The sequence below is a fragment of the Dermochelys coriacea genome, chromosome 4 (assembly GCF_009764565.3).
Source record: "Dermochelys coriacea isolate rDerCor1 chromosome 4, rDerCor1.pri.v4, whole genome shotgun sequence".
Taxonomy (NCBI): Eukaryota; Metazoa; Chordata; order Testudines; family Dermochelyidae; genus Dermochelys; species Dermochelys coriacea.
The window spans coordinates 109,405,788-109,431,504 of record NC_050071.1 but is presented as its reverse complement, the minus strand read 5'-3'; the positions used below and the strand labels follow the sequence as shown (position 1 = coordinate 109,431,504).

Genomic DNA, 25,717 nt, shown 5'->3' with positions numbered 1-25,717 from the left:
ACATGGCTTCCACCATACGGCTCTATTCATGTGACTGAATGCACAGTCCCTCTCTGTCATCTTGGAAGAGTGACTATGCATGGTGACTATGCAACGACTGACCTATTTGTGATGATGAATAAACACTATAGCCGGCATCCACCCAAAAATGAGTTTAAAAGACTGCTAAATATGGTTTGGTTCTGTATCCAATAGAGCTTCCATAGTTTGGCATTCCCAGAGCCATTTGTCAGTTGGATAATGTGGGGGTGATCTAAGTGAAAATTCTTAGCTAGCACTGTACTTTTATTGCTAACATTTGCACTAATCTGCAGCAGCTACAACTCCATTAACTTCAGTGGACTTGGTCATACCAGAGGAGAATATGGCTTTCACATGGTGGGAGGATCACCCAAAATACAGCTTGCAGTTTTCAGAAATCTAATTTAGGAGATGAGAAACTTTATGGAATGAAATTCTCTCTTTATGTATGGAACAGCTCCAGCACAGGCAACACTAACACAGGCTTCCCTGCACTGACCCATAAGTAAGCTTCAATCTAGGTTAAGCAGGACCTCCTCTAACGGTATGACTACACTTACCGGTGATCAATGTTGCGGCAATTGATCCACCAGGGGTCGATTTAGTGGGTCTAGTGAAGACCTGCTAAATCGACCACAAATCATTCTCCTGTCGATTCCAGTACTCCACCGAAACGAGAAGCATAAGGTAAGTCAATGGGAGAATTTCTCCTATCGACCCAGTGCGGTGTAGACACTGCAATAAGTCGACCTAAACTACGTCGACTCCAGCTACATTGTTCACATAGCTGGCGTTGCATAACTTAGGTCGACGTAACCCTGTAGTGTAGATCAGGCCTAAGAGTGACAGAGTAGTTCAGTTTCCATACTCATTAAAATCCTTGGCACACTACTGAGACTACCAGTAAGGGTGTGAGTTAGTTCAATTTGTAGCTCATAAGTCTGTTTCACAAATACAAACTCTCTAACTGGTACTAAGACCAGCTGAGTTCAGATATGCCAGCAAACAACTATCAGCCACTTTCAGTCACTATTGACCTGAAGCTGAAGGGAACCCATTATCTAGAAGTGAAAGACCCTTTATTTCATTGCCATCCCGTCACCCACAGTGATTTTTTTTGTATCCATGCTTTCTCTCTGAAATCAACAGGAAGATGTCAAAGAATTTTTAACTTTCCCTCTCATCTAGTATCAATATGAATTAAAACAATGACCTTTGTTTTATTGTAAAGAACAAAGAGATGCTGCCCATCAACCGCACGGAACCAAGATGACCAAAAAATGTTTTTGAAGGTTGATGTCAATTTATACAATTCATCAACAAATATGTGCAGTTGCCTTTATTCTTAAGTATCATTACTGAAATGTTAGGTTTAGAGGAAAGAATAGTTTCCATGTTTGACATTGTTTTCTCTCCTCTCTTGTTTCTATGAAGTGTCCAATCTAATTCAATTTCTTAGGTAAAATTCACATAACTGTCTTAGATATCAGAATTAATCCTAATGCATCGCACACTCCTCTGAATAATTACAGGTTTTAAAATGTCTTTAAAAATGGTAAAATGGACATGACATGCAGTTAACCAAGTCATTGCAATCCCTGGTTAATATGCAAATTCTAAAAGTTCAGAAAACTTCTTACTAGTTCCACAAATACACCCTATTTTTGGAGATGAATCATCTGTCTTTTTGTTGTTGTTTCTGATAAGTGAAAATGTCTCATTGTACATGAGCTTCACTCCAACAGCCCTCATAAACTCAAGTCAACAACTATATGTTCAAATATCTGTGTGTTTCCTTTAAAACTAGAAACAAAGAAAAAATCTCTTCGATCAGTTGACACAGCTGTGAAAGAGCGAGGTGCCTGCACATAGATTTCTTTAAATATTCTAAAGAGGTTCTTCTCGTTATCCCACTGGTATATCTGGGAGAAGGTGTAGTCACTTCCTAGAGCTAGGTAGTGATTATTCTTAAAGGAGAAAGGCTGCAGTGTCATTGCCCCTCGAGACGGGAGAGCCTGTATCTCCACAAACTGCTTGCTATTCCACTTCATGACTCTGGAGTCACCAATAAACCTTGTGAGCGTAATGTAGAGGCTATTTTGCATCCTGAAGCTCTTCACAGCCAAGACATCCTCCATGTTGGGGATTTCACTGTGTGGGACAAACTTTTTTGAATTTTTGTTCCACTGAAGTATAATGGGAACTTGTGAGCGGCTCGAGAGGATTAAATGAGATTTTCCATCTATATCAACAAACTCAGCATCTGTGTCCCTGAACCACTCATGCAGGGACTGGTAAGAGTAGAATCCTTTGTTATTCCATTTATAAACTGTTGACAGACCAGCTTTAGAGCTATCTGCTATGACAAAAAACTTTTCGCTGTCTATCTGAAACAGCTCTATATCATTTGGCTTGGAAATGCGAGAGACTTCTATGTCCTGGAATTTGACAAACTTAGTCCAGCTTTCATCATACTTGTAGATGTGTGAGCCACCGAAGAGCTGTGCCACCACCACAAAGACCTGGTCATCAATCAGGATTGCTTTGCATCCCACAATGGACTGACCTGTTGCTCAAACAAAAAGCAAAAATTACTAGTACCATACAATTCAACCACTCAAACAAAGAGAGAGATTTACTAAGTTCCCTCTTTCTTTATCCCTCATTTTGTTGTCTTAACTGCTGCCAGTTTCTTTTCATGTTCTACATGGCAGCATGAGGCAGTGCTTTCATTCATACTACATGAGGCACATCTCATTTTTTGATCCAGCAACAAGTGAAGAAAGACGACTTCAGATATTAAGGAACAATAGGGTTCTCAAGCAGTGAAACCCTTGGCTTCAGGAGCTAAGATATTGGTTGCTGGCTATGTGTATTGGAGGGGGAAAGCTAGAAGGAATTGTGACAGTGACCTGGAGAGGAAGCATAAAGATAGTTTGGGCACAGAATTTGCTGAAGTGGCAGACTTGGGGATTTCTTAGCAAGGAAACTGCCTGCTGTTGTTTTGTTTCCTCTGTGTTCAAGGAAACAACTCTGTGTACACTTTTTATGAATAAACAAAAGTACACCAAGAACACACCTGACACATATTGCTGACACATATTGCTGAATCAACCTGGCAAGGCCTTGAATTCTGACTAGCCGTTCAGATCAAATGGGGCAACCCTAAATTCTTAAAGCAGCTTTCCATTCTTCTTAGGGTACGAGTCACTTGTAATGTGCCAAATCTGCATTCCTGAAACAGTGCTGTTGTTTCAAGGCCTGTCAGTTCAGCACAATGAAGCCAGTTGGTCCAATCACATGAAGTCTTTGAAATGTGCAGATTTGGAGTGTGAGCATATGTATTCTGAAGCCCTATTTTAACATTGTGACACTGAGGTAGGTAGGAACACTGCTTTGTGATAGGCTAATATATGCCCTTCGTACCCTGACTCCTTATGCCGCTACTCCTAATCCAGTTTTTTCTTGTGAAATCCCTTATTCCCCCAAAACTGTAAAGTCAGCAAAACATAATCACTTATATTCGACCTCGATATCTTTCTGTACACATTGTATAAAGCTATAAGATAACTCTGAAGAGAATTCCCCCACATCCTCTCTAAAGGAAAATATTTTACTTCTGCAACAGCAACATATACTCCGGAGGGAATTCTGTGCAAAATATTTGAAAAATTATGCATCAAAAAATTAAAAATTCTGTGCACAATATTTTAATTCTGCATATTATTCTGCAAAATAACTCAATAGCATCACACCAGTTTCAATTATTTTGGTAATTTATTTCAAAATACTGTCAGCAAGTATGTCTGTAACAATACAGACTACAAAAAAAGACTCAGGAAATGTTTTTTGACAAATAGATTCCTTACTAGGCATATTAATACAAAACTCTGAGTAATAATTCATTTAAACTACAATACCGAATTGTATTTCCTGCACCCCTCAGAAGCAGTGCAGGGGAAGTCAGGGGTAACGGAGGAAGACGGAAGTAATTGCTGGGAAGGAGCCTGGGTGTAAACTTGGAGGGTTGTTGGGTATGGGTGGGAAAAGTATGGAACAGGTTTTTTGCGGGGGGGAGGAGGGATTGTTAGGGAGCTTCCACTATGCAGACCCTGGCTGACTCCTACTCTCTCCCACTCAGTCAGGCACATCTGCCCGTGTCCTCATGTGTCTCTGGCCCCCACCCAGGCACCTCCCTGTCCCTATGTGGCCCTGCACTCCCTCCCCCTGCACCTCCACTCCCATTCAGCCCCTGCCCCAGTCTGTCCTTCTCTACATTCCCTAATGAGCCCCTGTCTTGCCCCCCAGTGACTACACGCTGTCTATCTCCCCATATCTCCTATCTCCTGACCTGATCCAACAGGTGCTGTAAAGAAGTCACTACAGCAGGGGTGAGCAAACTATGGTCTGTGGGCCATGTCCACACCTTTTAATCTAGCCTTCGAGCTCCTGCCAGAGAGCAGGGTCAAGGGCTTGCCCTGCTCCAGCAGGGAAGCGGGACTGGGGGTGCTGCATGTGCCATGGCTCAGCGCGGCTCCCTGAAGCAGCGGCATATCCCACCTCTGGCTCCTACACACAGGGGCAGCCAGGGAGTTCTCCATGCTGCCCCTGCCCCAAGCACCAGCTCTGCAGTTCCCATTGGCCAGGAACTGTAGCCAATGGGAGCTGCAGAGGTGGCGCCTGCGGACGGGGCAGCGCACAGAGCCACCTGGTCAGTGCCGCACCTCTGTGTAGGAGCCAGAGGGGAGACATGCCGCTGCTTCTGGGAGCTCCTTGAGGTAAGTGCCATCCGGACCCTGCACCCCCACCTCCTCTTGCGCCTCAACCCCCTGTTCCAACCCTGATCCCCCTCCTGCCATCTGAACCCCTTGGTCCCAGCCCAGAGCACCCTCCTGAACCCTAAAACCACTCATTCCCAACCCCACCCCAGAGCCCGCACCCCCAGCCGGAGCCCTCACCCCCACCCCAACCCCCTGCCCCAGCCCCCCGAACCTCATCAGTCCCAGCCCGGAGCCCCCCCCACCCCAACCTCCTGCCCCTCCCACACCCTGAACCCCTAATTTCTGGCCCCACACTAGAACCTGCACCCCCAGCTCAGAGCCTGTACTTCCTCCCACACCAAAGCCCCCTGCCTCAGCCCAGAGCCCCTCTCATACTCTGAACCCTGCTGCTCCACCCCCAGCCTGCAGCCCCCTCCTGCACACCAAACCCTTCATCCCTGGTCCCTCCAGCTGGAGCCCTCATCGCCTCCTGAATCCCAACCCCCAGCCTGGAGCTCCCCCCCCCACCGCACCCTGACCTCCTCATTTCTGGCCCCACCCCAGAGCCTGCACTCCCAGCCGGTGCCCTCACCCCCACCACCAATTTTGTGAGCATTCATGGCCCGCCATACAATTTCCATAGCCAGTTGTGGCCCTCAGGCCAAAAAGTTTGCCCACCCCTGCATTACAGGCTCTTTCTCTTCCCTAGCTGGTCAGGAGTGGCTGCTCTGTTCTAGCGCCACAGAGCCCTCTGGTGGGCAAAAGGCAGAACTGCAGCAACTTTCTGGCGGAAGCTAATTTCTGCAAAAAAAAAAAAAATTAAAATATGCACGGCCCATGAATTATGTGCACACACAATGGCGCAAAATTTCCCCAGGAGTAAACATAAAGAAAACTAATTCAAATTTGTCAAAATACTGCTCTCCCTTACACCTGTGCAGTCCCATTGATTTCAGTGGCGTTGCACAGGTATAACAGAACAGAGTTTGGTGCACTGCATTTATTTTGCCATGTAGTAGTTTGTAGATCTGAAGGTCATTATGAAGGCAAGATGAACTTCCTTGAGCACATGATGCCAAGTGAACCCTAATAGTTAATCTTCTAGATCAGTGTTTCCCAAACTTGGGACATTGCTTATTCAGGGAAAGCCCCTGGCGGGCCCGGCTGATTTATTTACCTGCTGAATCCGCAGGTTTGGCTGATTGTGGCTCCCACTAGCTGTGGTTCGCTGCTCCAGGCCAATGGTGGCTAGGGGAAGCAGCGACCAGTACGTCCCTTGGCCCGCGCCACTTCCCACAGCCCCCGTTGGCCAGGCACAGCGAACCGCGACCAGTGGGAGCCACGATCGGCCAAACCTGTGGACGCGGCAGGTAAACAAACCGGCTGGGCCGATGGGCTTTCCCTGAACAAGTGGCGTCCTAAGTTTGGGAAACACTGGTCTAGATGAACTGTATGTGGAAAACCCAGATAGTTCGTCAAGAGATCATTTTGGGATTTCACACTCTCTGGATAAAATTAATTCTATTAGAATGGATACTAATTCAAATGTTATACTAATATTGTGCCTACATAATCTGCCTACTGCAGGGCCCTTATACCAGCCTCTGAAGCATTTAGTGCTGGCCACTGTCCGAGACATGATACTAGACTAGATGGATCTCAGGTCTGATTGAACATGGCAGTCCCCATGTTCCTGTAGACAAGGCCCCGATCTTGCAAGCTGTTCCACAAGGGCAACCCCTGTGTGGAGGCCCAGCTAACTTCAGAGGGGCTTGTGGGGATATAAGGGTCCACTCATGAAGAACAATTTACAGGAGCAGAACCCACTCATGTCTATCCTGTCCTTTGCTGAACACTAAATATCACAGAGACAAATGCCAAGCTTGTGTACTGGTAAGAGCTGTCTCCTACAAGAACGATATAGCTCTCTGAGCAATCTAGTCCACATTATGGCCTTGATCCATTGACTTCAATGTGGGAGTTTCAACAAAGGTGGAATGATAACAGGATATAGCATCAAGTGGCCACTCCATGATGCATCAGTGAATTCCATATTCCAACTCTTCCCTTCCCCCCATTACACACGGATGATACCACCACTTCATGTATAAATCCGATATATTCATGTGTGTACCTGTGATGTTGTCATAACTTCTGAAATTCATTTCAATGTGATCCCATTCCAGTACCATGCAGTTCTCCATGCTAGGCTGTGCAATGGCTACGTACACATCGTTCTTAGAATAGAATGTATCCACTGAAACTGACTGGTATGGCAAAATCTGATGAACAATAAAATCTAGAAACAGACATTTAAAAAAATTACAATAAATCCCATGTTCTAAACACAAAATAGTTGACACAGGGTTCCTATTTTCTAATCAGTACTATTGGAAACTATTTTAGGAACAAGAACTCTGAATTTAGGATTAAGCTTGTAACAGCCCTAACACAGGGAGTGTCACTGAGTGACAATTAGGCATGCAGCAATAGGGAGAATAGTTTGCTACTCTGTGCAGTGTAAATTTCCCTTCCAAAATTCAATTCACAAGAAGATCAAGACATGTCATTGGTGTTAGCTGCAAAATCTGCATTCTATCTTGCCTGATATCTGTGAAATCAGACCACTGACTTCCCTAGAAAGAAAGCTAGAAATTGTACTATGTAGGAGTATCGTCTATGAGTAGACTGTAAAGTGAGAAATCCTGGCACCACTGCAGTAATGGGAATTTTGCCATTTATTTCAAAAGAGTCAGGATTTCACCCCAAAAAACCAAGACTCCAACTTCAACAGTAACTTTTGGTCACTTATTGCTATGCACCGTGTCTTCAAAAATCTTGTTATTGCACATGTGTATCTGAAGTTGGAATTGAGCCCACAGTCTGCATTTGCAACCTGTTATTTATTTCACACACACACTTCTGCACATTTCCAATTAAAGCAGATGAAGTGAATTCCTTGGGATAACCCCATCCCAGTTACCCCACACCTGCAATGACAGAAATATATGGCTGGAAAGGGTCTCAAAAGGTCATCTGGTCCAGCCCCCTGTGCTGAGGCAGGACCAAGTATACATAGGGGAACATTTAATTTAAAAAAACTGAATAAAAGTATAATTTAAAGGAACACTGTCAAGTATTTTAGGTTTAAAATTTGACCTGCCTCAATGTTATCATCTAGTGGAAAACCTAGGGTGGCAGCTGAGGCTGAGGCTTCCAAAGCACCTAAGAGAGTTGAGAGTCCAACTTCCAAATAGAAAAGGAGTACTTGTGGCACCTTAGAGACTAACAAATTTATTTGAGCATAAGCTTTCGTGAGCTACAGCTCACTTCATCCCTAAGCCTCTTTTGAAAATCCCAGCCTACGTGTCAATTTTATTCTAAAATTTACTTGAGCCGAGAGCTCATTTTATATGTTGCACAGCAGGATCTCATACTTGTTCTGTTGCAACAGTAGCTTGGCCAGTCAGAGCAGGGGACTATTATGAGGGAAAGAGACTTAGGGTGACACCTGTTGGTCAATAAAGAGCAGCATTAACAAAGTTCAGGTCTAGTTTGGGTGACACAAACCCTGTCTACAAGGAGGGGAAAATATATTTGGGGGAAAAGATGAGTCTTTCATTAAGATGAAGATTCATCTCAGACCCACAGACACCCTTACGTACTAGGAGCCCTGTGCCATGCTGTGCATGCTAACTTTTCATATTCAGGAAGTGCCTGATGGCCCATGAATTTTAGCAACATTTTAATCATGTCCTCACTCTTACCCTTTAAAAACTCTTGCCCAGTTCTGTGCACTTCAGTGGTGGTTAAAGGCATGTCCTTATTTCCTCTCCAAAGTAAATATTAATTACTTCCAAATGTTGGATTTTACATCTATGCATACTTGAAAGGCCCACCCTTGTGGAGTCATGCTGCAGAGGTAAGACTAGATAGCTACAATTAAACAAAAAGAAAATCTACCACTCCACAGCTAAAAAAGAGAACAGCCACCATTTTTCTGGTGACTACCAAAAGCAAAGCATGAGTTTTTGTGGCAAACTCTCCTGCATCACTGAAATAGCAGATCCTATTTCCAAAACCGTGTGTATTTGTGCTGATAATACCAGTGATGCTGGTGTGAAAGCAAGTACATTTAGAAAGTAAGGGTGTTCTTATCATCAATTCCTTTGGAAAAATTAAAGGACTGAGAAAACTGGAAGATAAAATATATGGAGAGTAAAAATAAATGAAAGCATAAAAATGTAGTTAAGGATGGAACAGTGACTCTAGCTGTTACTGATAAACATGTATTTAAAGTGTGTGTGTCAAAGCATGGCACTGGTCCTTTAAGAAGGAAGAGGCCATTGTACCTGTGTCTCACCAGCTGCTTCCCAACTGGTGTTAAGAGAAGGCACCTGGGCCATGTATATGGGGAGAGACTGGCAAGTGAGAGTTGCCAAAGATCAGGAGACTAGAGGAGGTCTCTGAGAAAGCAGAAAGCTATATAGGCCTTCCCTGGAAAAAAGGAGGAATTGCCAGGTAGCCAGTGCAGGGGCCAGAGAGCCATGGCCAGTGAGGGCTGAAGGCTGAATCTGAAGTTGGAATTGAGCCTGTAGTCTGTGTTTTCAACCTGTTATTTATTCAACATAGGCAGGGAGAACCCTGGCTCTCTGAGCTGGAGAGCTGCAGCTGGAGGGGCAGAGAGGGAAAGCTGCAATGAGGTGTAGTGAGAGATGCAGGCGCAACACTTACGTGGTGAGCCCAGTGAGAGATGCTGAAGCTGCAGAGAGCCTGAGTGTGGTGATAGGCCTGGGGGCTGCATTTTGATGGACTGCTGGACACTTGATTTGTTATGTTTAGTTGGGGGCTACTAAAACCTCTCCAACGCATCATCAAGGATCTACAACCTATCCTGAGGACGACCCATCACTCTCACAGATCTTGGGAGACAGGCCAGTCCTTGCTTACAGACAGCCCCCCAGTCTGAAGCAAATACTCACCAGCAACCACACACCACACAACAGAACCACTAACCCAGGAACCTATCCTTGCAACAAAGCCCGTTGCCAACTCTGTCCACATATCTATTCAGGGGATACCATCATAGGGCCTAATCACATCAGCCACACTATCAGAGGCTCGTTCACCTGCGCATCTACCAATGTGATATATGCCATCATGTGCCAGCAATGCCCCTCTGCCATGTACATTGGCCAAACTGGACAGTCTCTACGTAAAAGAATGAATGGACACAAATCAGATGTCAAGAATTATAACATTCAAAAACCAGTTGGAGAACACTTCAATCTCTCTGGTCACTCCATTACAGACCTAAGAGTGGCTATCCTTCAACAAAAAAGCTTCAAAAACTCTCCAACAGAGACTGCTGAATTGGAATTAATTTGCAAACTGGATACAATTAACTTAGGCTTGAATAGAGACTGGGAATGGATGAGTCATTACACAAAGTAAAACTATTTCCCCATGGTATTTCTCCCCCCCCACCCCACCCCCCACTGTTCCTCTGATATTCTTGTTAACTGCTGGAATTAGCCTACCTTGCTTGTCACCATGAAAGGTTTTCCTCCTTTCCCCCCCCTGCTGCTGTTGATGGCTTATCTTAAGTGATCACTCTCCTTACAGTGTGTATGATAAACCCATTGTTTCATGTTCTCTGTGTGTGTATATAAATCTCTCCTCTGTTTTTTCCACCAAATGCATCCGATGAAGTGAGCTGTAGCTCATGAAAGCTTATGCTCTAATAAATTTGTTAGTCTCTAAGGTGCCACAAGTACTCCTTTTCTTTTTACAATATTTTTACTACATATTTAAAAAAGACTGTCCATTGTAATTGGTATGGAGTTACGCAGTAGAGAGGTGCTGTCATCCGTCCTCCGACTTAAACTTTATGGGCCTGATTTGCATTTTCACTAAGACCCCTTTATGCCACTCTAGCAGTAGAGAGGCCATAAGTGGACATAAGGGCTTATCTAGATAGGGACACTCAGGGCTCATCTAGGACAAAGTGCATTTGAAGGATGTGATTTGTAAAGCGCCCTATCGTTGCTCTCTAAAAGGTACATAAAGATGCTGCTGACCTGCTCAAGAAAGCTACATACATTAACATGAACCAGGTACATTTTAGAGTGTGCCAGGAGGGTCTACATGGAGGAGTTAGAGTGCAATACAGTAAAGTGCTTTATAGATCTTACTCTTCAGGAAAATTAATCCAAATGAACTAAAGATGTGAATTTAAAGTGGATTAGTTAAAATGACTTAAACCTTTGTGTGGACAACCTCATTCAGAATTAAAGTGAGCATAATTTGGTTTCTTTTCAATTAATTACATTATGCTAAACTGAATAAGTTTCATTCTGAATAAGAATATCCACACAGGAGTTTAATATAGTTTAATTAATCCACTTTAATTTAGCACCTTTAGTTAATTTAAGTTAGTTTTCCAGATTATTCCCATGTAAATTGGCCCACTTTAAGGTCTCTTTACATTGCCAGATGTGCACCCACTTTAAGCCCCTTTTGTGGTGCCAGAGCAATGTAAAGGGGCCTTAGAGTCAAAGAGAAGCAGGCCTTATAAAAATAAGATTTGACGAAACCTGGAAAGAGGTTTTAAAATTAACCAAAAATTGATTTGCTGTGTTTGCAACCAAGCCCCTGCAGCCCTGTGCCATTGTAGGAGAATGTGAACGTATAATGGGCTAGAAACAAAAGTGAAATAGATTAATCTATGTTCATTGTCCAAACAGTGAAACATGCAAAAACTAAACCATGATAAAATGGTTAAAAGTAACATTAGATTGTTAAAAATCTTTCAGTTTTAATAATCGATTGTGTTAAAAAGTGTTTCAATTTTATAGCATCCCTGTGATTCATTACTGTTCTTCAGTTCACCAGGTCTGGTATGTCAATGGAGCCACTGAGATGGAACTCTTACTAAACAAATTCCTATTGAAATCAAAGGTATTTTGAAAATTACCCGGATTATCCATGTAATACTTGATGTGGATCACTGAAGAGTATAATACATTGAAAGGTCTGTTAAACCATGCATGATAAGGGAAGAAAAGATGATATTGAAGATTAATATGAACAACTATGTGAAAGTGATTTATACTGAGGGATAAGAACAAAAAGCAGAAAAACCATCTGTCCTTCAGTGAGTAGGAGAATACATTTAGCACTTATAGTATATATTGCTTTACAGCTTCAAATTACTGTACTAACATTAACTCGCAAATTAATTAATCTTCACAGACCAAATGAGGGGAAATTGAACAGAAGAGCTATGATGGAACAAGCTACTCTGCAACAGCTCCCTGTGTGGACACACTTATTCTGGCAGACGAATGCCTTTTCCTGATCTTGTTTAACACACTTTGGAGATGGATTAAGAAACTAGAAAAGGGCACTTTTATTCCAGAATAGGAGTGTCCAATCAGGGAGCTACTCCATGCCGTTTAAAATGCCCACTCTGCCTTATTTTGGAATAGCTTTCCACTGTAGACAAGCCCCAGTTCCCACTTTACAGCTAGGAAAAGTAAGAGCAAACAGGCTATGTGATTTGCCTGATGCCACAGACAGAGTCAAGGGCAGAGTAAAAAGGGAAGGAGTACTTGTGGCACCTTAGAGACTAACAAATTTATTTGAGCATAAGCTTTCGTGAGCTACAGCTCACTTCATCGGATGCATTTGGTGGAAAATACAGTGGGGAGATTTATATACACAGAGAACAGAGTAGGGATTAGAGCTCAGAAGTGAGTAGCTTTTAATTCCACACTTGGGGTACTATGCTGCCTTGGTGATGGTGCACTTCCTGAAGACTTTTTTCTCTATTCCAGAAACTGTTTTTTCATAAAGACAACGAGGAGTCCGGTGGCACCTTAAAGACTAACAGATTTACTTGGGCATAAGCCTTCATGGGTAAAAAACCCACTTCTTCTGGAGTATCATCAGCCATAAAAACGTTGGCATACTGTGGGGCCATGTGGGTACCCATAGCAGTGCCGCTGACTTGAAGGTATAAGTTGTCCCCAAATCTGAAATAGTAGTGGGTGAGGACAAAGTCACAAAGCTCAGCCACCAGGTGTGCCATGGCCTCAAAGTCTGTTCCCCCCCGCAAACACCTGTTAAGGAGGCCCTATGTCACAGCTCCAACTTTTCTACAATTTGCTCTCATGCTGTTATTAAAAAAACTGGAAAGCATGCTGCTGACTACCACATTGTTGGTGAGGTGACATGCTCTTCTTTGTTCAGATCAGCTAGCAACTAACTGGCTGTGGGGTTTGAAAATATCCTATACTACCGTGTCTCAATGCTTCTCTAACTGCAGTGGCACAAGTATTCAAGCATTCAGTCATTACACCACATAAAATCCTAGTTTCTTACATAATCCCTAGAGCATATGGGGTAAGATTTATTCCGAACGAAACCTCATTTACACCAGGCCAGTGAAGTAACAGCAGGATTGAATTTTGCCTATGACAACTGCACAATTACACATATACTGTCATACATTTACAGAGAGAGTCGATCTAAATCAAATCCTTAGCTGCTGTAAATCAGGGCAGCTCTGAGGATCTGGCTGTCAAGGTTTACACAGCACTAAGCCAGTGCTTGTGCAACAGTAACCTTTAATGAATGCAGACTGAGGTAAAATTAAACTTTGCGTTTTTGCATCATTGTGGATCAGCGGACACAGTAATGGAAATTTCTGGTACAGTTCACAGGAATTTCTGTCTTCTGTTTTTGACATCAATTTGTCTACACAAGGAATTATCATCCTTCACCTCTGATGCTTCTCCTGACATAAGTTGGGGCTTTAACTTAGAGTTTATTCTTTTTACTTTTTATATATGGTGCTTGGGTTATATTTCATGCCTTGGCTTGGAAGTTTATCTTTACAATACTGGCAATCAACTTTTATGTTGTCTCTTGCACAAGATTTTAAGAGCTCTATCTCATTCTTGACAGCTTGCTTTTGCAGAGATGAGAACTCAACTACCATTAATATGACTGCCATACCTTCAGGTGACAGATATAAAAGTCAGGTGAGGTAATATCTTTTATTGGACCAACTTGTTTCAGGTGCAATTTGCTCTCATCATATACAAGAACAATTTAACATTAGTGGCTAATGTTCTTAATATAGTACGACTGTATTCAAACACAGATAACTGATTGTTATGTTTGGTCTATAATCATCTTCTGACAATCAGAACTTCATGCAAGTTTGCCTCCACATCCTAGAGAATGCTTTTTACTATCTAATAAAAAACAAATACCAGGTTCCTAAGCCATGCAGCACTAGTATTATCCAGTATTTCTCTCCTTTATTATGGGTCTGCATAATTAATTGCTGGAAACACTGCTAACACATACTTATTACAGTGCTACTAAGCTGTGGCTTAGTGAACGAAGACAAAGATACAGCGGTATTATGTAGCATTCTGTGAAATGGAGATTGATTTCAGGAAATTCTTCTGATATAGATATAAGGCCTTATTCCAGACAACAGCAAAAGATCTGTGACTGAAAACTGAGTCACAGAGTCATGATGAAACCTTATGGAATTTGAAAATCATAGCTCTTGTCCCTTTTATCACTTAATCCAAATATAATCTCATCTACTTCCTTTGGCTTTTAAATGTAATCTTCTCAATAGTTAGACTTGTTCTGTTATTCTAAAGTGCTTTATATAGAACCCTCTTCTCCCTCTTCCCAAATCATGCTGATATAGTAATGTGGGGTTAATCTAAATTTCTAATCTTTAATCATTTGTAGTGTGCTTAGAAATATATATTCTGAATACCTGTAGTGGTGCATTCATAATCAAAACTTGTGACATCATTTAACTTCTTATCCTGGTATTCTGCTGGACCAATACACAGGACATCAGAAACAGTGGAATTTGTCATCTTTAACCACAAAAACAACCACTTGGCTTTGCAGTCACACTCAAATTTATTTCCCCTTAAATCTCTAAAAAAACACACAGAAATAAACATATTTGAAATGGTTGGTAGTGATACAAAAACTGCAGAATTGTTAGCACCTTGACATACTTAACTCAAAAGTAGCAGAATTGTTTTAAATTGATTCTGAACAGAGGATGGAAAATATTTTCCATCTATTATCCTAACTGTATTGTTCTTTACATTTCACTGAAACGTTGTTTATAACAAATACAGGCCCCAATTCTGGAAACACACACATGTGTAACTTTATGCATGGAACGGGTCTATTCAGGTGTTTCATGTTCATAAGCATTAGCAGGATTGAAACTATAATTCACTAAAAATCCTCACAAGACGGCTCCCTCCCACTCTGCTGCTTTTCCATTGTCTCAGAGTTCCACTGAAATTCATAGATTCCTTTGCTTCACTCTGCCATTCCAGTACACAGGCGGCTGACAGTAACAGCCTTATCAGTGAAGTTTCTATGTTACATTGAAACAGAGCATACAGAGACTAATTCCACAAACATCTGAAATGTTCACAGTGTGTTTAAATTCTTAAAAGGGTCACCATCAATGTGAAGTTGAGTCAATTCCAAAAAATAAGGTATCTGTAGTTCCACGTACAATTCCTGTCTCTGAGCCTCTTGACAAAGTTTGTGGCTTTACAATCACATTTTCCTACTTTTTAAAAAAAAATATTTTGCTCTCCCTTGTTGCTGTGTGACAGACTCTGGCAAACAATAGGGGAAACTGACTAACCACAAGAAAAATATTGACACAGCCTGTGTCACAGCAAAGTGCTGTCAAATACAAAATGAAAAAATAGGGGGGGAATTTTTTTTTAAATCTAATCTCTTTCAGTAACAATAATTTTCGGGGCTACTTGTAGCAACAGTAGATTAAAAAAAATTTCAAACTGATTTTAAAGTTGACGTCCCTTCAACTCAAGAATTTTCATGAAAGATCAGAAAATAAGTAATAATGCTGGTCATGCGTACTATTGTGATAAACAAGTGAAATCTAATTTAATCCTACTGAGCAAACAATATTAAAATGAGAATGCTAATACAACACAATAAGCATTTATTTTTAGCATGGATTTCAGCTACAACACCAAAAAAATGGAACTTAAAGCACAGATTAATAGAGTCACAATGACAGGCAACCAATAAAAAGATTTTCATTACTTACAATTCAATCAGAGAATTTAAATCACTGAAGACATCCCTTGGCAGAGCTTTAATGTGGTTATTAGCCAAAGAACTAGAAAAGAAAGTTAGATCTTATTATCTTGACTCCTATCAAGTCTAACATCACTTAAATAATGCTAATGATTTGATGTTGTCTAAGTCCTAGTACTGACCATGACTAATGGGATCATGAATGAATTAAACACTGTGCTTCCACCTTGTGAATCTTTGCTAATGTGTGAGAACAGAAAGTGAAGATGACTAGAAATAAAAGTGAAATTGTTTTTTATTGCCCAAGAGGAATGAAATACACAAAAATACAAGCAGTACAATGCTGAAAAGTAAATGGAATTTTAACTAGAATTTAATATGCCGTATCTAAGGTATTAGTAATAAGAACTGCTTGCACAAGTAAAGGTTGCATGTTCAGGTTGTGAGTGTGTGTAACTCAGGTGAAAATCCTGGAGTATTGTCAGAACAGTGAATATTTTTAAACTTACTGGAAGCCACATTGTAACAGTCTGAATTAGCCAATGTGCAGAGATTAAGATGGAAATGTCCTACACAGCACAAAAACTAGTTTTCTTTAAAGGAGCAGGAGCCTCCACCATTAACAGTAAAAACAATTACAGAAGTGCTTAAGGCATGAGTTTTGGCACATCTGGCAATGTATAAACAACTTCTAATAAGTGTTAAAGGACTTACAGGTGAGTCAGATCGCGAAGGCCACGGAATGCATTTCTTGAAATGCTTGCTATTTTGTTTCCTTCAATAAATCTATACAGAAAAAAATAATAAATATATATGTTAAATACAGTATTAGTATGTATGTTTTAACCTATTGCCTCCTAAACTTAGTAAGTATCTACATAGGCTCCTTCGTATGTGGTGCTGAAGAAATATCAGTAGAGGTATGTACATTCCCTTTTCCTTTCTCTTATGGCCAAAGCACAAGAGAAGGAAAAGGTGACAGTCTGAACGAGATTGAGAGAGAGAGAGAATGCAAGGGAAAGAGCTGAAAAGAGAAGAAGGAAAAGCATGGACAGTGTGGATAACCCTATTCCCCATTTCACAACTAGTTAATCATCCCTTGAGGAGTTCTACTGACAGACCTGAGAGGGAGAGTTGTCCTGGGTTCCATAGCGCTTAGCAATGCCATTTGATATGTATGGTCGTGTGAAGACAGACTGTAAGCGCCTCTGGACAAAGTAAGTTAAGAACAAAACAAAGAGAGCCAATAGCAGCAGAGAGGAAAGTGGTGGGACAAAGGTGAGGACAATAAAATGAACCTATCTACATTTCAGCATCTGGACTGAAATCTTCATGGTCTCCTTGGGGGCTACAGCTTGTGGGGTCACCACCAGGACTGGCCAAGGAAATTGCAGAATGACTCCCTACATTTCTAGGAACTAAGGAGTTGGAGAAATAATTTTGTTGGGGGTTAGAGAGCAAAGTCAGCTGCTGTGAACAGTTACATTGTCCTTGGCTCTTCACTATCTGTCTAGGTTCATATATTGATGCCCAGCTCTGTAGTAACTGTTCATCTTCATGAAGTGACAGGGACCCCTCTTCACATCAAGAGCACAGATAAGGACATGAGAAAGGAGTCAGTCTACTCTGTCAGAAGGTTGCCTTGAGTCATGAATTCAATCTGCACTCCCAAAGGCCAGATTGTCCCCATACACCATACCCAAGGAAGCTGGAGCTATTTTCTCATTCTCTCAGGAGACAGAAGGTTTTTTCTGCCTTACCAAGACTGGTTGCCTCCTCAGTTGTTGTAAATAAACATATCTCCATCAAACTCAATGTTTCAAGATGGAGAAGTCTGGACTGGGACTCAGTGACTGCATGGCCCAATAAATATAGATTCCTGCATGACTGAATCTTCTGAAGGGACTCTTCACCTATTAGTGTCACTCTCTAATGACTTACAGTATATTAGCCCAGTCCTTTTTCAGAGGTATATATTCAGAAACTGTTAACATAGCCCATTAGTCTTGGCAGTATTTATATATAGTTGTTCTTAATGGTGTAGACATGATGTAGTTATTTTTGGCAACATTACCTGTTATGCATACTCCCTGGCCTGCCCTCCTCCTTGATCCCTTATTTTGTACATAAAGAAACTTTCTCATTTGCCAGAGAGGTTTCTTTTCCCCCTATGCTGGGTTACCAATGCCTGGAAGAAATTGAATACTGGAGTATTAATGCTGCTTAGCATTCATGTGGAGGAAATATCACTGCTTAGCTTCAATTTACAAAAGGTGGAGGTAAGGTCTCTTGGCAGGAGGAAACATTTTGAAGAATTGGCAGAGATGTTCATCATAGCCTCAGCTGAGAGCATCTGTCTGGCATTGGTTAAAGGGGGTTGCAGTCTTGGGGTCTTGTTAGATTTGTCTCTGTTTCTTGATAGAATGCTACATTTGATCAAATGACTAATATACTCCATTCTTTTCTTTCAAATATGGGCCTGCTCACTGCATCCGTCACCATAAACATAGGCTATTGTAACCTGCTCTATCTCGGGCTCCTCATGAGCACCCCTTGGAAATGAAGCCAGCACAACAGACCCAGATTTGAAAGTTTGTTTGTTTTTTGTTGTTGTTTTTTTTTGCCTTCCACAAGCCTTTTACATTTTGATGCCTCCACCTGTAAAACTGATTACTGCTGTCACTGAAAAATCCAGGTGCTGTAGAATCATGAATTACAGCACATGCCGTTTGCCATATTCCACTATTTCCAGGTTTGTTACTTCTATTGCTGACTGCTCCTCCATACCATAATATTAGTTCTGAACGCAGCATGTTTAGCAGTAACTGCCTATAGACGTATAAAGGCATTAGCAGCGGTTAGCGTTCATGACACTCCTCCAGGCAGCAATATAATGGTGAGAATCTATAGAAGGGGAAGCTTCTTTCAACACTGAAAAGTTATTGGAGGGATGTATCTTGTACCCAGAATGTGTTCAGACTCTAAAAACCTACCTCCTGATTTGAGATACGAAAGCAGGTGAGTCTTTGGAAAGCCCTTTGAATGTGAAGAGAGGATAACCAGATAATATGGTTAGTATACTTTTTAAAAAAAGAGAAAGAAAGGGTGGTAAGAAGAGGAAATGAAGCAGAAATAAAGAGAAGTAGTAAACTGAACTAAGAAGAAAGAGGATGTAGTATAAATGAAATACTGGGGTGGCAAAGATATTGGAGAGAGAGAGGGGGAGGGGAGAATGAAGAAAAAGGGGATCATGGCTACAAAAGAGAGCGACTCTGGTACTCTGCACCTCACCTGCTGGGACTTGTCAGCAAGCCATTATCTACTGACTGACATTTCAAACTCCTCTATTACATATAACAGATGGAATTGGCCTGCAAATCTAGCACCAGTTCTACATCACCAGCCCCATTTCAGTGAATTGTGTCTATACAGAGTCACCCCAGCATATATGGCATATTTTAAAAATACTCTGCAATATCTGAAAAATAGTAGGCAGCTGCATGAGACATTTGGACAGAAAATGGAACATAAATCCCTCCATTTTCCTTGACCCCAGTAATCACAGGGAAGATGGTTTCTCCAAGGCAGGAGTTTTGGCAACTCATCAAAACATCTTGGTTTATAAAAGACTGGCAAATATGTAAAATATAGAACTTACAGGTACTCTAGATGGAAGAGACCAGCAAAAGCATCATCTCGTATGATAGTAAACGAGTTAGAGTTCAGCAAGCTGAAAATGGAGAGCAGCCATTAGGAAAGCCGATGAAAACTTGACACAGAGGATTATGCCAGTTACGTTTATTGACTATCATCAGCCTAATCTTACTGACTCAGGCCCATATTATCCCATCAATACAGAATGTGGAAAATATTTTGGAGTGCTGCTTTAAAAAAATCAGTGGCATAATCTGACCCCCTATTAATGTCTTCCATGCTATAGAAAGTATACTCCATGACATCATCATCCACCTTGGTGGAAAGGCACAGAGAGCTAGATTTTCTGGTGCACTAAGGCCATCTTGTGCCACATCAGAGGTGCAAAGTGGCCATAGATAGTCCGCAAAGAACTCTCCCTATATCCTCTGCCAGCAGAGGCAGCTGTGCCCCACCAACAGAACCTTAGGTCAGTAATGTAAGTTAGACAGTGCTGGACAGGAGCAACTCTAACTTGTGCCACGGCTGTGAGGCTGGGGATCAGTGAACTACAGCCAGCCACAGCTCTGTTCAACGTGGGGTGGAGAATCTGCCCTGTAATGCTTGTACATGCAAGTATCTGATCAAAAATTTGCTCTTTCTTCATCCTGTTAGTTTATGAAAAGGAAACCCCACTCAAAGGAAAGACTACTAAAATCTCACAAGAGCTGCTGGAACTCCCAGCAGCTACAAGTGAGCATGTCTGCATTTATTACTTATTATAACCACTTAGTAATCCTTTTTTTGCATAGTTTTAGGCATTTTACTAAAATTAATTTGGAAAGATAATGAATATTAAATGCAAACTTGCTCTGTGATCCTAGGTCAGTGTGCTAATTCTAGACAAATACTCTTTAAATTAACCCAAAGAAATCTGAAAAAGATTGAGATGGCAATTAAAATAAATCCTGGTATTGCTATTTTACCAGGGTTACTAACACATAAGAACCAGTACCAAAGATTGCAAAGAGCAATGTTTATTTCAGTTCATGCCTTAAGCTACTTCCTTCATATCTTGAATCATTCAAATTCCTGTGTTTGAAGGCAAAACTATAAAATACATTAGTCAGCAAAAATTGTTGTGGGGGGCCAAGATAAGTGGTTGGTATGGCACTTAGACACCCTCCCCAATAACATGAACAAACTAACCATGCTGGGGCTCTTCCTCCTCCCCCACTGAACAATCTGATACCCCCACTTCGCAATATCCTCTACTGGTAATCTCACCACTGTACCCCAACTTCTGAAAAAAATAAACAGGCAGCCCCTTCCACATTGCCCTCCCCTCAGGATACAGGCCTCTACCTGCCATCTCCTTCAAATCACTGGCAGGCCAGATCTTCACTGCCTTTGCATTGACCTTCCCCTCTTTGGACTCCTCACATTGCTTCTGAAGGGTATGGGATGGAGCTCGGCACTGGGCTTGTGTAACCGCGACAACCCCAGTTGTCGGTGGGCAGGATCGAAGTTGGGACATCAGTGCGTGAACCTCTAATGCATGAGCTAAAAGCCACATGGCCCTTAGCTAAAGCTGTAGAGCAGACTCATTAATTTCTCTCTCTAAGTGGTCTCGGTGCCACTAGATGGGACTGAACACCACATCCAGGAGGTGTGCGGGTTATAGTTGCACTCCAGCTCTTTTGGGCAAATCTTCTGTAGCCCCAAAGAGGCCTGAGAAAGTTCCCTCTGAGCATGTTCTGATCTCCGCCCTGCTCTACACTTTCAATGAAGGGAAGAGTTCAGGTCTTAAGGGCTGGAAGCCGCCAGACTTTCCTTCCCCTGAGTGCACTCTATGGCCTTCTTTATAGTGAGAAAAAACATCATATTAACAAACCCATTAACTAGCACCATGTTAAACATGTTTTTTCCCTTACCGTACACACAAGTGTTTTCAAATGTGGCAGCTGGTTAGTTAATACATTTTTCTAACCCAGTGCATTTTCCCACTAAACACAAAGGCCAGGGGGCTGCTGTACTGAAGGTGTGAGGTTCTGCCAGCCCCTCCATTTCCTAGCTGCACTCCAAGGTGCTGCACAGAAGGGGATGAAGACCTCTCCTTGTCCTGTCTTCCCTTCACTCCCCAGTGTTCTCTCCACTGTGCTGCTGGAAAGAAGGAAACGAAGGCATTTGGCACAATTGTATTTGTTTGTTTTTGTTTATTCAAAGAAATAAAGGCGAGAGGATTGAACTGGTGGGGCTTAGCCCCATTCGCCCCTCATTACGAGACGCCACCGGGGGCTATTCTGTTTCAGCAGACCCTGGTTTTAAATGATCTGTCTACGGTACTTACATGTCCCCCATTTCTGTAATGCCCTTGCAATCTTTTAATGTATTTATCCTCACAACACCCTCTAACACAGGGAAGTGCTATTATTCACATGTTTACTGACGTGGCACTGAGGCAATGTCAAGGGGATTTAGGCTTCTAAGTACCTACATCCCTTTTGAAAATGAGATGTAGGCTCCTAAATCAGTTGGGCATGGCATCACAAAACACAGCAGAGACTACGCAGCTTGCCCAAGGTCACCCAGGAAGTCTGCAGCAGAGCAGAGAATTGAACACAGGGCTCCCATATCCCAACTTAACACTGCACTGTCCTTCCTACAGAATAGTCACCACTTCCTAGACAGGTTCGGTGGGACTGGAACCTGTGACCTCAAAGCCCAACATTTTCCATTAAGCCACATTCCACCCAACACAATTTGCTTAAGAGACTTTGAACTCTTTTAGGTAGCACAAAATTCTCCTCTCAAATGTACTGGAATGATCTGGACTCCGACAGTCCACTCTCCCCAGAAGAGCAAATCACCACTGATATCAATACCACCCCCACCCGCACGGTTAATGTCAGATTCATTAGCATAGAATGAACATGATGCTGGAGTTAGATCAATCATGTGACTCCAAGAGGCAAATTCAATCCTAAGTGTGTTTAGTATGGGCCTTAAAAAAGAATTTAAAACAGCAGAGAAACATATTGTCTTCATTTAGTAAATTAGCAATAATTTTCTAAATGGTTTTATGACATATTGTCAATGAAGCAAATTCTTCCGTGGTGTATTGTTACACCACTGAAGTCAATGGAGTTACCCCAGCGATTAACTTATCCATTATCTTCTTTCTGAAGATACCATGGTGCCTATATCTAGGTGGATATTGGCAAAAGTTTTAGTTAGAGATGTGTTTTGTTGGGAAGTGCAGTACTTACAGCAGCTGCAGGCAGGGCAGATGGGCAAACATTCTGTCCTTGATTTCAGAAAAGGTTCCATTTACCAGGCTCCTGAGAGGAAAAAAACAGGAAAATCCAACAACTAAATAAGGCTCATTACCATCACCTTCACTAGCAGCATCCCAATATCTGCCCCATTGGTTGGCCTGGCCCCTTTTTATAATATCCCAGCAAATGGGGTCAATATTCATGTTTAAAAGGTGTTTAATTCTGCTCCTGTCCCTGTTTCACCCCACTAAGCTTGGAAAGTTCCCTTTTCACTGTATCTTCACATTAATCTTTAATACCATGCACTTTTAGCCTCTTGGCAACCTCTCTCCACGGGGTGGGGAGGATTGTTTTGTGGGCTTATATTTTTGGATTTTTATAAAAAAAGAAAGAACAAAAGAGAGAGGGAGAGAGAAAAGAAAATTAGTATGTGTGTTAAACAGGATTAACAGCAAAAGCACATGAGATTTAAAAGTGGTGCAAGTTAAAAACACCATCATTTCCAGCTCTACTCACATTAAAAATGCATCTAACTAACTCTCAAGTTCCTGAAGTCTGTGTAGTCTTTTCCCCACGGTAATAATGCCATCTAAGATAATTACCAGGGAGTAAATCTTTCTTTAAGTCTACAGCACTTTAATATGGCCACTTGCCATCTCCTCAGGTCCGTAAGCTTTACACATGGTACACACATACATGCATTTTCCTTCCCTTACATATCTGCTGTAGAAATGGTGCAGTCAAGATTTCTTATTTGAAAAGGTGTTTCAGATGTAGAAATCAAACTCCTTTGCAGCTGCATGGCAATGCAATATTTCAGCAATGGAAAGCACAAGACACTGCCATACGCTAATTACACTGCACATTACTGGGATCTTAGCATTCCTCAAGAAGCCAGCATCTAGCAGGGAAACTAAAACCCCAACATACAGGAAAGAAGCCCAAACCACAAAGAAGGAATAGGGGTGGGGGGCACCCGGCCGCTGCCCAGGAGAACTCTGGTGTCGGAAGGTTTAACTTACAAGGAGCTGATGTCGCTGAGGATGATTCGCGGCACACCAGGAGATCCCACACAAATGATGGATTCTTTGGTGCAGCTGCATGTGGCAGGGCATCGGACTGGCTTCTTCACCTGGGCACGCTGCAGTAGGCATGCCACCGCCAGGACCAGGAGACAGAGAGAACCACCGCTGCAGCCACTGCTTCGTAGGAGAGCCATACCGTTCCCTCCTCCTCTTCCTCGTGATCCCCTTTTGGCCCTGCACCCTTGGCCAGAGCACTGCTGCTGCTGCTGCTAATGCACAGGAGGCTGGAACAGGAGTAGGAGCCAGGCAGCATGCTGCACCCTTATGCTCAGGCTGAGTGTCTCTCTGCAGCAGAAACAGCAGTAGCAGCATCAGGGCTGCTGCACTAGACTCCTTCCTCCTGACATCAGCACTTCAGCTGCAGCCTTTTCTATCCAATGAATAATTTATCAAAGGCTCCATTGCAAGGGAGAGTTTAAAAATAATCCCCCAAATAGCCAGGGCTCAAAGGACTCTGTTTCACTTTCCCCTCCCCCTCCCCTTGGTTTCTCCTTGAACACTAGAGAGGAGAGGAGGCAGCTGGGTGACCTTGCGGGGGGAGGGGGTATATCTGCCACACACATGACTAGGGCCAAATGTTCATTTCCTGGGCAAGAAGGGGTGCAGAGCACCCCAGGGCTGCTGCTCCCAGTGACCTGGGACAGAAGGGGGATTCCAGGCCTTACACATGTACACACAGCATGTTAGCGCCTTTGTGCAGAAGTGGGGAGGGCTGGGGGGGGGGGGAACAATGTTAGTTTAAATAATTTAAAGACACCCCGCCCCCCCTGCCCCCCAAATCACCATGTGGTAGAAACAGCAGTTTAGGAGATCGGAAAACCTGTGACATTCTTTCATCATTTCCTCTTCTTTGTAACATGTTTAGTGCTGACAAAGTTCTCAGTGCTGCGCAGTGCACAGATCTGAAGGCAGACCCTGCCCAGAAAGTCCTTACAGTCTACATGACAGGCGCACAGAAGACAGGGCACATCGGGATACTCAGAGATGGGAATAATTTAGGGAGTTATTTTTTCCCCACTTCATAATTAATCGCAAGCTCCTATCTGGTGGGCATCAGGGAAGAAGTGAATTTATGGGAGGTTTAGGAGCAAGATGGTAACGGAAAATCAGTGCACTAAGAAAGGCAGTGTGGGAAAGTGCACAGAGATAGGAATGGGAAAAGAAAACAGAGGGGGCATTAACGAACCATTGGGTAATACAACAGGAGACAAGGTCTGAGCTGCAGTGTAGGGCAGGTTTGCGCAGGGCCTTAAGAGTGAGGAAAAGGAGTTTAAACTTGATTATACAAGGCCTGTGGCAAAGCTGGGAACTCAATACAGATCCAATTTGCAGTCCATAATGCCATCCTTCCTCGCTATAGCACTACTACTTTAGTCCTTTTCATCTGTAGGCCTCAAAAGAACTCTGTGAAGAAAGGAAAATACCATAACCCCATTCTACAGAGGGGAAGGGCAGAAAGGGGATGTCTTGCCTAAAGTTACTCAGTAGGTCAGTGGCAGAGCCACAAACAGAACCCAAATCCCTGACTCCCAGATAATTGCCTTGTCCACTGGCCCACATTGCTTGCTATGATTTTTAAGGTGTCCATTCCCTTACTAACTAGGTTCCCACCAGATAGGAGCTTCCAATAATTATGAAGTGAAAAAAATAACCCTCTAAGTTATTCCCATATCTGAGTACACTAATGTTGTAGCCATGTAGGTCCCAGGATATTAGAGAGACAAGGTGTGTTTGGTTATATCTTTTATTGGAGAGAAAGACAACCTGTTCCATCTTGCATTTTGCTGTGATGCTAGGAGTTCCT

General features: G+C 42.4%; 1 protein-coding gene across 1 annotated transcript; it reads right to left on the bottom strand.

The window, feature by feature from the left end:
- Positions 1 to 1,217: 1,217 nt before the first annotated feature.
- Positions 1,218 to 24,400, bottom strand: LGI2 (leucine rich repeat LGI family member 2). The gene is made up of 8 exons (XM_038399560.2): positions 23,851 to 24,400; positions 22,820 to 22,891; positions 19,576 to 19,647; positions 16,632 to 16,703; positions 15,928 to 15,999; positions 14,590 to 14,759; positions 6,916 to 7,080; positions 1,218 to 2,587 (listed from the first exon to the last, which is right to left on the bottom strand). Exons 1-8 carry the CDS (start codon positions 24,045 to 24,047, stop codon positions 1,770 to 1,772), a joined length of 1,638 nt encoding a protein of 545 aa, XP_038255488.1. The 5' UTR covers positions 24,048 to 24,400; the 3' UTR covers positions 1,218 to 1,769.
- Positions 24,401 to 25,717: the final 1,317 nt, after the last annotated feature.

Excerpts from the sequence above, each read along its gene's own strand:
- LGI2 (XM_038399560.2), bottom strand. The coding sequence starts at position 24,047 with ATGGCTCTCCTACGAAGCAGTGGCTGCAGCGGTGGTTCTCTCTGTCTC. Across the intron at positions 22,892-23,850 it reads CTCAGCGACATCAGCTCCTT|GAGCCTGGTAAATGGAACCT; the intron begins GTAAGTTAAACC and ends TTTTCCTCTCAG. Across the intron at positions 19,648-22,819 it reads CTGCCCTGCCTGCAGCTGCT|CTTGCTGAACTCTAACTCGT; the intron begins GTAAGTACTGCA and ends CTCCATTTTCAG.